The 15,464-nt window shown below is 38.9% G+C and overlaps 1 protein-coding gene across 1 annotated transcript in view; it reads right to left on the bottom strand.

The window, feature by feature from the left end:
* LOC122812122 (adhesion G protein-coupled receptor E3-like) overlaps positions 1-15,464 on the bottom strand; it is a 328,040-nt gene that overhangs the window by 180,466 nt on the left and 132,110 nt on the right. Inside the window, exon 3 of the mRNA XM_044084411.1 lies at positions 14,716-14,905. Coding sequence (XP_043940346.1) covers positions 14,716-14,905 — 190 coding nt within the window. The remainder of the gene's footprint in view (positions 1-14,715; positions 14,906-15,464) is intronic.

The following is a 15,464-nucleotide window of genomic DNA, read 5'->3' as shown; positions in this document are numbered from 1 at the left end:
GGATCCAATGAATAACATGCCACTTTTAGAAAACTTATTATATGCTTTTACTGAGCACTATGGCTTTAGAGTAAATAAGAAAAAATCTGTAGTTTACCCAGCCAACCATAAGATGAAGAAATGAGGCTGAATCAATGGTCCCCAGATTATGGATGGTCAAGGTGATCATGCTACTTAAGGTATCAGACCCATGCTGACCCTTTGTGAATGTTGCAACTGAACCTCCAGCTGTTATGGGAGGAACTACTCAAGCAGGTCTATATATGAAGGATGCTGCACCTAAGCTGGCAGGGAAAAATGTCAACAGTTAAAATGTTCTTCTACCCTAGTTCTACTACAGCCCTACACTGCTGTACAGCAAATGGCTAGTAAGGATCAATGGGCTTATCAAATTATTTGCAGAGGAAGGCAGGAAAAGACTTATGGGTTAGGTGGTGAAACACCTCCCAGGAGGTTGGGTGGGATGGGTCTCCTGGGCCTGCGGAGAATGTCTGAGATATTTGACATAAAGCATTCTGCTTTTTGAGTCCTAGGCCCTGTTCCAGTGGAGATGCATATAGAAGCATCATTCTATAATTCATGATCCAAAAGACTATTTGGTGGTATAAGTAATCTTTACCCTGATATATTAGGGGTTGGTTTACCTTAAGAATCACTTTCAAAGTCCTGAAAAAGATTTACAATGCCTGCCCCAAAGATAATTTTGGGGAGGAACATTTGCCACTGTGGAGACACCTGAAGTTAACAATTGATCAGACTATGTTTTAGTGGCCAGACTAGATGAAGAAATGCATCCTGTGGACATAACACCATTGCAAAAGGTTAAGAGAGTGCATTGTCTGGCTTCTTTTGATTTTTTTAGACAGCAATTTGATATTCCATGTAAGGACAAGTGGAGATATTTTCAACTGTGACATGCCCTAACATACTTCCCATTATTCACTATTCAAGGTCTCCCTTGTCCGCAAATTTATCCAAGCAATTGGGGCCATTAAGGGGGTGGCAATATGGGTATGAGTGCTAGAGACTGTCATAGGATTCTTACCCCCTCATCTAAAGTAAGTTAAACGCACGTTGCAAGAGCATATTTCATGATTTGATGGCCCTGGCTCTCCAGTCATTTTGTTTTCAACAAATAAGGTCATTGTAGCATCTAAAACATATTATTATCTCATCAATTTTGTTTTATTATATGGGTCACTGATAAGAAAAAAGGTAATCCAATGTGATCATATTAGCTGCTGAGAAGGGTCATATATTTTGGTGTGGATAGCTCTGAGACCCAGATATTCAATCTGTAATGAGCTTCTGGAGGAGTAGGGCTGGTGTTTTTAAATAAGTTTTGCAGATGTATCATATGTTGTTTGTACAAAGCCTCCTTGTAGAAACAACCATTTATAGAATTAATCCAAGGTGGGTTTGTTGTAATTTTTCAAAAAGTATGCAAACATACTGAGAACTGATTATAAGAATTAGATATGCTATTTATCCAGGACACACCCTTCTATACAAAGTGAAAATCTAGACATTCTTATGCTTATAACCAAGGAGATGTTCCAAACAAATTAGCTCTGAGTAAATTTTACCTGCTTATTAACACTGCAAGAATGGATAATTGGGGCTGGAATATAACAATACATTGGATAGTAGTTAGGCTATTCCCTTTTGATTTTTGAAGCATTGTGTTATTGTTCATACAATAAGTTGGAGGAACTTTTGTCTTCTCATTGTTACAGTTCTTTGCCATATTAATCTGTTATTATATCCCTCTTTATGTGTTTAGTTAATTGTAGTTATTTTAACAAATGTATTGGTTTAGACTTCATGCAGATGTCTTGTTATTTGTGTCATGTTAAACAATGAAAAGTATTTGGGACTTTTTTTTCTGATTTTAGTGCAAGAGAGGACATGTGACTTGATAAATATCTCAGTTATATAAATGTGTCTATATCATAACATCGACAGCTTAGGTTGTCGAATCCAAAATCGTCGATACCTAATTGTTAAAAGCTTACAATTGCGAATGGCCACATAATCGGATTCCTTCCTTGGGGAAAGAATTTGAGTGGCCATCTGTAAACAAAATAAACAAACACAGCTAAATGTGGGGGGCTTCACCCCAAACACACATCCCAATGTGGGGGGCTGTGCCCCCCACACCCCGCTAACTAAATATATCAACTCCAAGATCACTCTACATTGGGGAAAGGGCAAATTCCCAATAACAGCCCCGCAAATTCATTCCCGAGGAAAAATTTGATAAAGTGGCCATTTGCTATTGTAAGCTTTCGATGATTAGGTGTTGATGTATAAGCATTCGGCAACCTAAGCTGTTGACAATACAATAGGAACCCATATAAATGACCTATTACTACAGAAAAGTTTGGATAAATTGATAATCACTGCCTGCTTACTTACCTGCAGAAGCATCGTTGGCTCAACCAATGCTCTCTGCTGGTACCATGAACTAACACAACACCTCCTTAGATGACTTTAATAGTCATATCCATACCTCTCCCCTTTTTCCTTTGAAGAAAAAAAATGGATGTTCCTTCTACTAGCATGCCAACCAGGAGGCAAGATGCATGACATACAGCCCCTCCCTCTTTCCTTCCTGCCCCCAGCCATTCAGGTCCCATTTTTGTGCCATGACCCTGACCCTCCTTTAATAAATTTTACTTTAAAAAAGGTTAAACTCTTTCTGGCTACAGAAAGTCTGTTCTTCAATTTTTCCATTAGAACTGCTCTGTTAGGAACCTAAACAGTTTACACCTTCACTAAAAAGTGCAGCACTTGTTCCAAATAGCTTTTTCTTCTCAAAAAGCTCAGCACTTGTCTTATAAGCATATCCCTTGTCTTATAAGCATTCTCTTTGCAGGTCAAGCACTCCTATATTATACAAATCTCTCACTAGCAAACCCCCCCAGGAGTGCCCTCTTCCCTGCTAAGCCCACTACTTTTCTGTCTCATACTAACTCATAAATCTTTCTAGCATGTCGAAGGGTCAGATGCTGGCATCCTCTCCTGCCCAGTTGGTGAATCTGGGAATTCTGAGACAATGTTACAATTGCCTCATGTACACGGACAACCCTCTCCTCCTCCCACGTAACACTAACACTTGCGAGAGATGCAGCTATTTAGCCAAACTGGAGGCTGTGCTCTCTCAGCTCAGGACTGGCAAGACCAGGCAGGAGGAGAAGGCAACAACACACACCACAATACCAGTCTCACATAACTCAACTACACCACTGAATCAAACACATAAACACACTAAGACATACTCGGAGGCTCTGAGTAAAAATTTACCTAAACAGCAGAGGCCTCCAAAGCAGACACCCAAGCAACTGCAAACTCAATACACCACACAAACAACACATAAACAGCAAAATCAGTGTGCAAAGCAGTCACTGCCCTTAAGGCCAAATACAACACCAGACATACTTGTCATAGGTGACTCCATAGTCAGACACACTGACGTCCCACTCACCAGGCTGAACAAGGAGAAGGTCACGGTAAGCTGCCTATCAGGCGCTAGAATCCGCCACATAACACAAGCACTCAGGTCACTCCACGGCAAGTACAAGTATGACACAGTCATTGTCCATGCTGGTGTGAACGACCTGAGACGTACCTCCCTGGACTACATGAAAAGAGACATAGAGGATCTCTCTGATTATGTAGCCCAGGCAGGTATGACCCTGACCCTGAGCAGTATCCTTCCTTCACCAAGAATGATGCCACAATATAGTGACAAGATGATCAGCTTTAACAATTGGCTTAATTTCTGGTGTCATTCAAAGGGGATCCAGTGCCTGTCTGCCTGGGATGACATGCTCGACAAGCCACGCTGCTTCGCAAGGGATGGCCTGCACCTGTCACCCCTGGGATCCCGGATATTGGCTAAGGCTCTTGCCACCCCCATAGTGCCTTTTTTAGGCAAGGCTCAAATTCTAAACCTACCACCCTAGAAAACAAAAATGTGAAGAAACTAAGGGTAATGCTGCTCAATGCCAGAAGTCTAAATCTCAAAATGCACGCACTCGAGGCCCTTCTCAGTATGGAGAACATCGATGTCTGTGCTGTGACTGAAACCTGTTTCAAGGTTCCTGAGAGCACCCCGGCACTATCAGGTTTCATCTCATATCATGCGTTCCGGCCCCAAAACCTGGACCACACCACAAAAGGAGGGGGTGTATCCATATTCATCAAGGATACCCACACCTCCAGGTTGGTGGCTACGCACGAAGCATCGGAAACCATTCAGGTGCAATTAACCATAGGCAAAACTGCTCTACAATTTGTAGCATGCTACAGGCCACCCTCTCAAACTCAGGAAACCCACACAGCCTTCCTGAAGACACTGGAGGGTATAAATGTATCACCAAACACCATCATATTGGGTGACTTCAACTACCCGAATATAGACTGGGAACATTACTCAAGCCCAAACGTTCTAGCCCAAAGGTTCCTGGAGTTCATAAATTCAAATGCCATGGAACAACTAGTCACCATCCCCACAAGAGGAGAAAATATACTAGATCTCATCATCATGAACATGGGGACAAAATGCTCCACACCGGAAGTATATCCCTCATTGGTGAGATCGGATCATAAACTAATCTCACTAGAAATCCACATCCCGCCCCCACCCCAAACAAAAAAGACCACAGTGAAGAACTTCTCTAAAGCAAACTTCACACTACTCACGACAGGTGTGGTATCCTTCAAGGCCCCCAAGCCAATGGAAACCACAACCCAAGCTGTGGAAGCCCTTACAAATGCCTTCTATGAACACCTTCAGGGCTGCATGGATCAGGCAATCCCAAATAAAACCAAGACTCTTTCCACCAAGGGCAAACGTCCAGTCTGGTGGACCCCAGCCATAAACAAACTTTACAATAAGAGGAGAAAGCTATTACATGATAGAGCAAAATCCCAAAAAGGGAAAGCATCTTTGATCAGCACTAGCAAGAAACTACGATCCCTCATAAAATCATCCAAGGCCAACTTTGAGAGAAAAATTGCCATAGATTCAAAAGACAATCATAAGGCCTTCTTCAGCTATGTCAGAAACCTGGGTGGAAACTCCCAGATATGCTCAGAATTAGTCCAAAATGATACAAAAATCACTGAACCCACAGACATTGCCAACATACTGGCAGACAGGTTCAGCGCAAACTTCACCCCCCCCCCAAAAGGAGAGATAACTATCCCAACTGAGAGTAGCCTCCCAGACATCTCAAATGCGCAGGTGAAAGCTGCTCTCTAAAGCTAAAAACACAGCATCAATGGGACCGGATGGGGTCCCCGGCTGTGTGCTACATGAACTCAATGAAGAACTAAACCCGCACATAAGGCAGCTGTTTAATCTTAGCCTCACCACAGGATATGTGCCCAAGGAGTGGCGTACGGCAACTGTGGTCCCACTCCACAAAGGCGGTGCCTCACGGACCCTGGTAATTACCACCCCATAAGCTTAACAAGCCTGGTCTGCAAAGCTATGGAGAGGATCATAATGGAACTCATAAACAAGGACATAGGGGACTTGCAGACCTTGGACCCAACCCAGTTTGGCTTTGTCAAGGGCAGATCTTGCCTTTTGAACTTGGTCGACTTCTTTGAAACAGTCACTAAGGCCATTGATGAGGGAAAGGCAGTCCATACAGCCTACCTTGACCTTGCAAAAGCTTTCGACACAATACCCCACTCGGGTATTATAGAGAAACTTACCAGCTTAAATGTAAACCCATATGTCACAAGATGGGTTGCAAACTGGCTAAAGGACAGAACCCACAGGGTTAGAGTTGCTGGAGCTATGTCAGACTCCAAGCCAGTTACAAGTGGAGTCCCACAGGGCTCAGTCCTTGGCCCCCTATTGTTCGGCATCTACTTCTCAGAAGTACAGGCAAACATAGGAGGACTATGGCTGACAAAGTTTGTGGATGACTGCAAACTGGGTGCCATAGTGGATAGTACATCGGACACAGACATCCTTCAGAGGGGTCTCACGGAAACTGATAGCTGGTGCCAGAGCCATGGCCTGAAGTTAAACGCAAAAAAGTGTATAGTCATACCCTTCGGGAAAAACAAGGTAACCCCAAGCTACCATATAGGTGGCAACCCACTAAGCACAGAAGAGGTTATCAGGGACCTGGGGACCCAGGTTGACAGTGCCCTCTCGTTTGACGCTCACGTTGCTAAAGTGGTTCGAAAGACCTTCTACATTGCCCACCTGATCATGAAGGGATTCACATCCAGATCAAGTGAGGTCATTGTTCCCCTGTACTTTTCACTTATCAGACCAATGATCGAGTACAATGCCTCATTCGGGATGTATCTCACCCGACACCTGCAGCAATTGGAGAGACCCCAAAAGTTCCTCACCAAAAGGATAAAGGGACTCCAAAACCTGTCATATGCTGCCAGACTGAAGAAACTCCAACTCTATTCAGTTGCATACCGTCTGCTCAGAGGTGACCTGTGCCTGACATACAAGGCCATGACCAACCCGGAATTAATGGACATGCTCCACCTCAAAAAATCCAAATCCACCAAAACCACTAGAGCAAGAGACTTAAACCTTAGCATGGATATAAATAGGACGTGCTGGAGGGATAGATTTATCACCCAGAGACTCCCCATGCTGTGGAATAAAATCCCGGTCCATGTGAGGCAGAGCACCTCGCTGGCTCTGTTCAAGAGAAATCTTGACCGGTGGATGGGAGATCGTAGGTTTACCCCGGGAATCATCTCTGTGTCACTACTGGACAGAGGCACAACAAACTAATGGGCACATTATTTCTAACATAAGGGGCGGCGTAAGCCACATAACTTTGGGCTAGGCTTATAAATGCCCTAGGGCAGTTAGCCTAGTATAAACCTATGAACCTATGAACCTATGAACCTATGAAAAGGTAGCAACCTGCTTGCTACAAATGTAGTAAAAAGTTACTACAGTTTATCCCTGCCTGAGCAGGGCGTTCATATTTTAGTTCATAACAAATCTTCTTTTAAGCTATAGCAAACAGCTTACTACAAATGTAGCAAACAGTTGCCACAGTTTATGCCTTGCCTGTATGGAACACTATGGTGCTCATGTCTAAGTTTATAAAAGAAAAAAAAATCTTCTTTTAAACTGTAGCAAACTGCTTGCTACAAATGTAGAAATGTAGAAAACAGCTGCTACAGTTTATAACACATACAGAGTATTACATCTCTCAAGTTTAACCACAAATGCAATACCAGCTTTTAAAAGCTGGTAATCTGGCCACCTGACTGAGGTGCCAGATTCCATTCTGCACACAGTCAGAGGTGTTAACTATTGTAGTGATCAGCTTATTGCAATGCTATTCACTTCCTGCACACTCTTCCATTGATGATTATTAAAAGAAAAAAAAAAACTACTAGTGCATCAACCAGGTAACAAGCTGTATGATATGTTTACCCCCCACCCCAGCCATGTAGGTCCCATTTCTGTGCCTCGATCCTCCTTCAACACAAAATGCCCTTTGAACTGTGGCAAACTGCTTGCTACAAATGTAGCAAACAGTTGCTACAGTTTATACTCTGTCTGTATGGAGTATTATGGAACTCATATTTTAGTTTATTTAAAAAAAAAGATCTTCTTTTAAACTGTAATGAACCTGCCTGCACAAAACACTATAGTGCTCATATTTTAGTTTATTAAAAAAATATATTTTAAACTGTAAGAAACAGTTGCTACAGTTTATACCCCACTTGCATGGAGCACTAAAGTGCTCATGTTTAACTGCAAATGCAATACCAACTTTTAAAAGCCTGCGCTGCGTTAAAAAAACTTGGGATTGGCTGTTTACATCTGCACTTGGGGCAGTTGCCCCACTCGCCCAACCCTGGGTATGTTACTGCTACATGTAATTCCATTCTGCCACACCCAGAGCTGTTTACCCATGAGTCTGAAGCCTGATTGGGTGGATGGCATTTGGAATAGATAAAATGCCATCACTTAAGAGTCCAGTGATGATTATTATTAAAAAAAGGAATAAAAATCCAAGGCAGCCAAGGAAGAAGTAAAGGTCCACAGTGGTAAAAAGTATACCATACAGGATAAAAAGAAAACCCACTGGAGCCACCAAGACCAGTTAAAACTTTATTTAGCACACAGATAAGTGCTTTCGAGCATTAGCTCTTCATCAGATCTAAAAAAACAGTTAAAATCCACCATATTTAAACAAATAGTAACCAATTAGAACCAATAGCAGAACCTACGCCCCTTCAATAAGGGTTTTAAAAGCATGCAAGCATTTAACCCAGGTGTATGGTTAGCTTGCAATTCAGCTATCCATCTTAACTCAGCTAATTCAGTGCTATGTACAATGTCACCCTCCCTCATACTCACTTGTTGAATGTTTAACACCATAAAGTGAAATATATGCTCTTTATTTATTTCAATATGTTGATATACAGCATTACTTGTCAACCATAATTTGATGTCACTCATATGTTGCAATATGCATTGTTTTAACTTTCTATTAGTCTTCCCAACATAGAATGCTTAGCATGACATGCACTCAGCTAAATACACCACATTTTTAGTTCTACAGTCTGCATATAGTCTAGATATATACTCCCTACCTCATACAGGGTGTACAAATATGTTATTTTCTTTAATATACTGACATGCCTTGCATTTCTTACATTTAAAAGTTCCCAACTTCTTCCTATGTGTTGTGGACTTGTTGGAAAGTATATTCTTACATAAAATCTGCTTCAGATTTTGGCTTTTAGTATAAGTAAATCTCAGGTGGGGACCTAGTAGTGCTTTCAGCTTGTCATCAGTATGTAAAATCTTCCTGCTCTTTTTTATCACATGGAATATGGCATCTATATCACTATTATAGTGTAAATTTATTCTCACAAATGGGTTATTTTTTAGCTTCTGTTCATTACCAATAGTCCCATTCTCAGAATTGCCTATATTACATTCAAACCATGGCTTGCCTCTATTCCTTCTCCAATTTTTTGTCCTAACTATTCTCTTAACTCTTTGTGTTGGATAGCCACGACTAGCAAACATATACTGCATGTTATCTAACTCACTGTCATATGTACTATCTTCAGTGCATAGTCTAGAAATCTGTAGCCCCTGCCCACTCATTATATTATTAAAAGTGTGCCTTGGGTGCATACTGTCATACATTAACATATTGATTCTCCAACAACTTTTCTTATACACTCTGGTTTGTAGTTTGCCAGTCAAATCGTTGTAAATCTTCACATCTAAAAAATCTATTGATTCAGCAGAATAGCTCACAGTAAAATGTAAGAAATCTGTTGTGTTTTCCAAGTATCTAACAAACAACAATAATTCTTCAGTTGTACCACTCCATAAAATAAATATGTCATCCACAAAATGATGGTATATTTTCATACTTGCCTCACATGGACAACTACTAGATAGAACATGGGTAGCCTCACACTTTGCCAACACCAAGTTGGCATAGGTGTTGTTACAGGGGGTAACCATGGCTACACCATCTCTCTGCCAATAATATTGATCATAAAACATGAATAAATTATTGCCCAAGATCAATTCAAGAAAAACACATATCTGTGTAACTTCCTTTTCATCAAATGTTGCATGAGTTAGAATAAAAGCTTTAACAGCTGTGATTCCATAATAATTCAGAATTACAGTAAATAAATTATTTACATCTAAAGTCACAAATATGTAAGTTTCATAACCAGTTATAGAGTCATAAGAGTCACTCAGAGATCATAAGAAACAGGAAGTGTCATTTATCACTGCTGGTGCATAAGATCACATTATTTTAAGTATCTTCTCCACCCATATGGAGAGGAACTCAATAACCCAACATCTGCCAGATACTGTTGGTCTATAGGGGGGTTGAGGAGATTCTTATGAATCTTAGCTAAACCTTACAATATAGGTATAACAGGTTGTTCAACTATCACAAACCTATATATGTCTTCACTTATAACAGATTGCAGTAAATCATCTAAAGTATGTTTTACATGTGCAATGAAATCACTCACTTGGTTGCATGTTATATTCTGATAAGTAACATTTTCTCTAAGCATTTTCAACATATCTCCTCTATCAAGTATTATAATTCCACCCCCCTTACCAGCTGGTCTGATAGTAACATCAAAGTTGTTATTCAATTGTTAACAGCTTTCAGTTCACACTCAGTTAAATTATAACCATGTCTTTTTTGTAGCTAACATATCAGAAATTTCCATTGTGCAAAAATTAAAAAAAAAGTATCCATAACAGGATGTGGAGGTAGTATAAATGTACTTGGTTTCTTCAAGGGTATCTCAGTACGGGTCTATATCAAAAGACCGAAGAGGTGTTTTAGCGAACACCTCTTGGCTGACACGTAATGAGCAAACGCACTAAAGTGCGAATGCTCAAAACAGTGACTTCTTTCCCTGGGAAAGAAATCGCTTGGCCATCCCCATGTGTTTGCCCCTTTCCTCACTGTAGTGTGATCTTGGAGTTAGTATATTTAGTTAGGGGGGGTGGGGGGCACAGACCCTGACATTGGGGGGTGAGGGGGTGAAGCCTTCCACATTGTAATGTTTGAAAGTGTGTGTGTGTGTGTGTGTGTGTGTGTGTGTGTGTGTGTGTGTGTGTGTTTGTACTAGCAATTTCTTTCCCAGGGAAAGAAATCGCTGTTTTAAGCATTCACACTTTAGTGCATTCGCTCATTACATGTCAACCAAGAGGTGTTCGCTGAAACACCTTTTTGGTCTTTTAATGTAGACCCTCTCTGTACTATCATTGTCCTGTTGGCCAAACGGTAATTTAAGGAGAACTTTTCTTCCAAATAAATGTAAGTCAGAAAAAACAATGTGTTCTGGCACTTTATGCTGGTATAAAAGACATACCTCTGTTCAGCAGAGTAAGCTCAGAGTGTGATAAAACATATTTAGAAAGATTGTAAACAATACTTTCATCAGTAAGAACTGCAATACCGTGTATCTCATCGGTTTTCTTATTTTCCTGCCTCTTCTGGGTGATCTTTATTTCCATTGTGTGTTTTTCATCCTCATGGGGACTGGAAGGGTAGGAAAACCCAAATCAGTCAAAGGCATCACTATGACTGCATCACATTGGAACTGCAGTATACAGTAATTTTTTACACAAATTTTCATTTTGTAACTCATTTTTATTCACCACTGTTTTGTTAGAAAACGCTGGTGGTTCTCAGACTGTTACCGCCAAACCAGAAGTACTAGGTCCTTTCATTCCTTTCCTCTGAATGTTCAACTTCAATTTGCATTTTCATTCATGTTTTTAGTACCAGGGTTAAATCTAGGCCAAACAAAGACATTACCCTTAGAAAAATCAGTATAGCCTCTTTTTAACTTCCATGTTTTAATACACTGAGGTTTTTCATCATAACTATTGAGGGGATGAAGCAGAGTTTCTAGCCTTGCAAAATACACATCCTTATCCAAGTTCTTTTCTATTTCATTGAGCATTTTCTTTATTTTTTCAACCAGATCATTTTCAAAAGGTGAAAAAATGCCCAGCAACAACCGTATATACTTAAACCTGGTATCTAAATTAATAGTGGGGAAAAGGATATATTTCCTTATCCTGCTGCACCGCGATTCGGTTAACTGATTTTTGTGAAAGTGCACTTTCAGTTAAGTACACTTTTGTGTAAGTGGGTGTTTGCTTTTTAATCTTTGAAAAAATTAGTTTTCATTGATTAGAAGTAAACCTATATAGATATATATAGATATATATATATATATATATATATATACATATACAGTGTATATATGTATGTATATATATATATATATATATATATATATATATATCATATTTAAACACTTTTTTTGCAAACCATGAAGAACAGCTGGTAATATAACCTAAAATACAAAAACCAAGTGGATTGTGAACCAGAAAACCCTTAACAAAACTGAAGATCTTATAGCAACCAAACCAGACCCACTTCAGCAGGCTTCCAACTACTTAACTTCCCTCATTCTACTTTAATTCAGTATGTCCAAAAGGAATCCTAAGCATCTTTGAAAAATTAGCTAACATATATCCCTGTCTTGAATAAACCATATCCCAGGATTATTAAGCTAATCAGCACTATTATATCCGAAGCACTTACTATACCTCTGTCCTAAGCCTTCATAGCTTCACAAATGCCTTTGGTTAATGTTTAGCCTTACCATTATTTTTCTTCATCCCCAGTATCAGATTTTAGAACCAGTGAAAACACATATCCCATGAGTAAAACATTTAAAAAGATACTGCATAAATAAATATTTCTGTACACTAACATTTATGATATCCTTTCTCCTCACCAAAAATGGATTCTGGGCTAAATACTGTGTATTAGTTTCCTTGTGCATGTTCTCCAGAAATGTTTATTGCAACATAGAGCAGGACATATTAACTGGTTTCCTTACTTACAGACCATAAAACATTAGTAAAATACCACATCCTCTCAGAGGGAGTGGTTAAATGGTTCTTCAGTTGCACACATAATAGTTGCTTTCAGGTCATTTTCCATTAACATTAATTTAGGTTCTAGTACTTTTCATGTCACATTCCTCAGTTATCTATGCTGAGAAAATTACTCTACTCTATATTCATCAATAATTTGCCAGCTTCACTCCATAAACATCTCCATTTATTTTATGTGGGTGATATCCTAATCATCACTACATCATAAAAAAATATCTATATCTACATATATATATATATATATATATATATGTGTGTGTGTGTGTGTGTGTGTGTGTATATATATATATATATATATATATATATATATATATATATATATATATATATATATATATATATATATATATATATATATATATTTATATATATATTAAATGATCCACAATGTGGTGCCCAAAAAGATTTCCATCCACTTAGTCAACTCAAGCATAATATGGTAGCCCAGGGTACATAAATGCACGATTGTGTTGTTTAACATAGTGCTGTTCTGTGGCACTACATATGTATATATGTGCCACATGCACAAACATATTGGTCACCTGCTACATGCTAAATGGCACATGTACTTCTCACATTGATATGTATGGGCAGCACATTGTGCACACGAAATGATTCGAAGACACAAATACCTTACTAAAAGGATACAAGGCCTAAACAACATGTTCCACATGCACCAACTCACCATTCTGAGTTCCTGAATATCCATATTTTATATGAATCATTTCGATGTCATTTTATGCACATTTGCATACACTGCATGCTATAATATTACCACCATTGCAGAGTTATGAGACCTGTGTCTTTGTATTACTCACAACCTGCACTCAGCCACTTCTTGGGATATAGTGCAGTGAGAACTGCTCTAACACTCTATGAATCTTGGTCCTTTGCTTTTCTGTTTTAATAGGATTTTAAGGGTCTATATTATGTGATCGAAGAGTCTACTCTTCGAACACATAATAATCGACAAATACACAGTGAACACTGTAAACCATGAATGGCCAGGTCTGTGAATTTTTTCCTTGAGGGAAAAAATTCATGTGGCTGTAAAAAAAAAAAAAACTTTAAAACACTAATCAACTGGGGTAATTTGCCCCCCATGCCCCTCGAAGTGGAGGGGGGTGCCCCTCACACCCTACTAACTAAATATACCAACTCTGAGATTGTTCTACATTGAAGAAAAGGGCAATTTTCAGTAACGGCCAACTGAATTTTTTCCCCAAGGAAAAGATTCATTGACGTGGCCGTTCACGGTTTACAGCATTCGCTGTGTTTTTGTCGATTATTATTTGTTCGAAGAGTAGACTCTTCAGTCACATAATATAGACCCAGATTTTAATAGGAAGTTGTTATCAAGGTTCACTTTGAAAAACTGTAAGAATGCCACATGCACTTATCAAGTAATCTGGTTTAATACAAATACAGTTGTAACATGGCTATCTTAATTAGTGTCTATTTTAAAAGCACACATAGCCAGTGCTAGTGTTGTAGAGGGATTAAGTCTTCTCTATTAGCCACGTGACCTGAGTTATAGTAGCTATTTAGGTGTCTGACAGCACATGTAGGGTGGATTTGCATACCCAACTTAGGGGCAGTGAGGGTGCATGCACTCAGAAGCTGCATTGTAGTCTATCCCCAGTGGAAGATGGAGAAGGCACTGGCTGTGGGGGCAGGGCTCAGGCTATGTTGCATGGAGGTTGGAGAACTACCTCAGAGGCCTTTGCATGCCAAGCCCTGGGATGTCACATATGAATGCAAAGGTAAGAGTTGGGAGTGTAAAAAAAAAAAAAAAAACTTTTCAGCAGCAGTTTGGTACTGCCTCACATGTTTATTTCCTCATCATCATGGATCATGGCATGTTTCAGAGTAAGTCTGAGGGTGGGCAGCAAGAAGAGCTTGGCTGACATAGTGGATGAGGACAGACCATGAGGGCAGCTGATGTGCAGCTGCAGGGGGCTAAAACGAACTGCAAAAAACAAACAAAAAGAAAGAAATTAAAAACGGAAAGTAAGAAAGAAAAAAAAAAAGAATAGAAAATGTGCACAAATTTTAATTAACATGGCAGTTTTTCATGTTATCATCATTAGAAAGTTATTTGAAGTGCTTTGAGTAACAGAAGTCGAGTGTTAATGAATTTTGAACAAAAATCCTTATATATATATATATATATATATATATATATATATATATATATATAATTTTAATTATTTTACCTGCTATATCTGTGTAACGTCTTAGTATTTCTTCTTTTGTTCCATTTGAATTCAGTGCTGACAATGTATCATCCAAGACCGATTGTTCTACATCCTGCAGCAGTGAAGTTACTTTATTCTGTCGCTCCTCACTGTGTTGCTTAGTAGTCGTAGTATTAAATTCCACTGAAGTTATCCTGTCTATTATCAACTGTGGAATAAATGCATATGCAAGCAACATTGCATCACTGATTATAGCAGGTTGCATATAACATAACTTAAACTTTTTGTCCTCAACAAGTTTTAAAGACTTTTTAATAATGACATGTAGCTATTGTAAATGTTAATATTAAATACAGATATTATGTTCTTTATTGCGTACCAGCTATACCAATTTTTTTTTTACTGAAAGAATGGCAAGTTTGTAACTAATTTAACTCCTAATTCTGATAGATATTATTATTCTTGACAAGTATCATGCACATATTTTGATTTTCAGTCCTAACAATTTCACAATAAAATGATATTATTATAATGAAAATTTGCTGATGAGATTTATTATCCTTACCTACAAACCAGTCATAAATCCAGCACTGCAGAATAAACAGGCATACTTTCACTGTTAAATGGATAATAAAATGTGCAATGGAAAATTAAAGAGAACTGAGAGTATATAGTGCAATGCTGCAGATTATTATTACTTTGTTTAATTTATAACATAAATATGATTATCTGCTAATAACTGTACTTGTAATGTGTTCTTTCCACAA

This window comes from Protopterus annectens, chromosome 9.part0, assembly GCF_019279795.1.
Source record: "Protopterus annectens isolate FY-2018-M chromosome 9.part0, PAN1.0, whole genome shotgun sequence".
Classification (NCBI taxonomy): Eukaryota; Metazoa; Chordata; order Ceratodontiformes; family Protopteridae; genus Protopterus; species Protopterus annectens.
The sequence above is the reverse complement of the archived record's forward strand: the minus strand, read 5'-3'. Positions and strand labels throughout refer to the sequence as shown.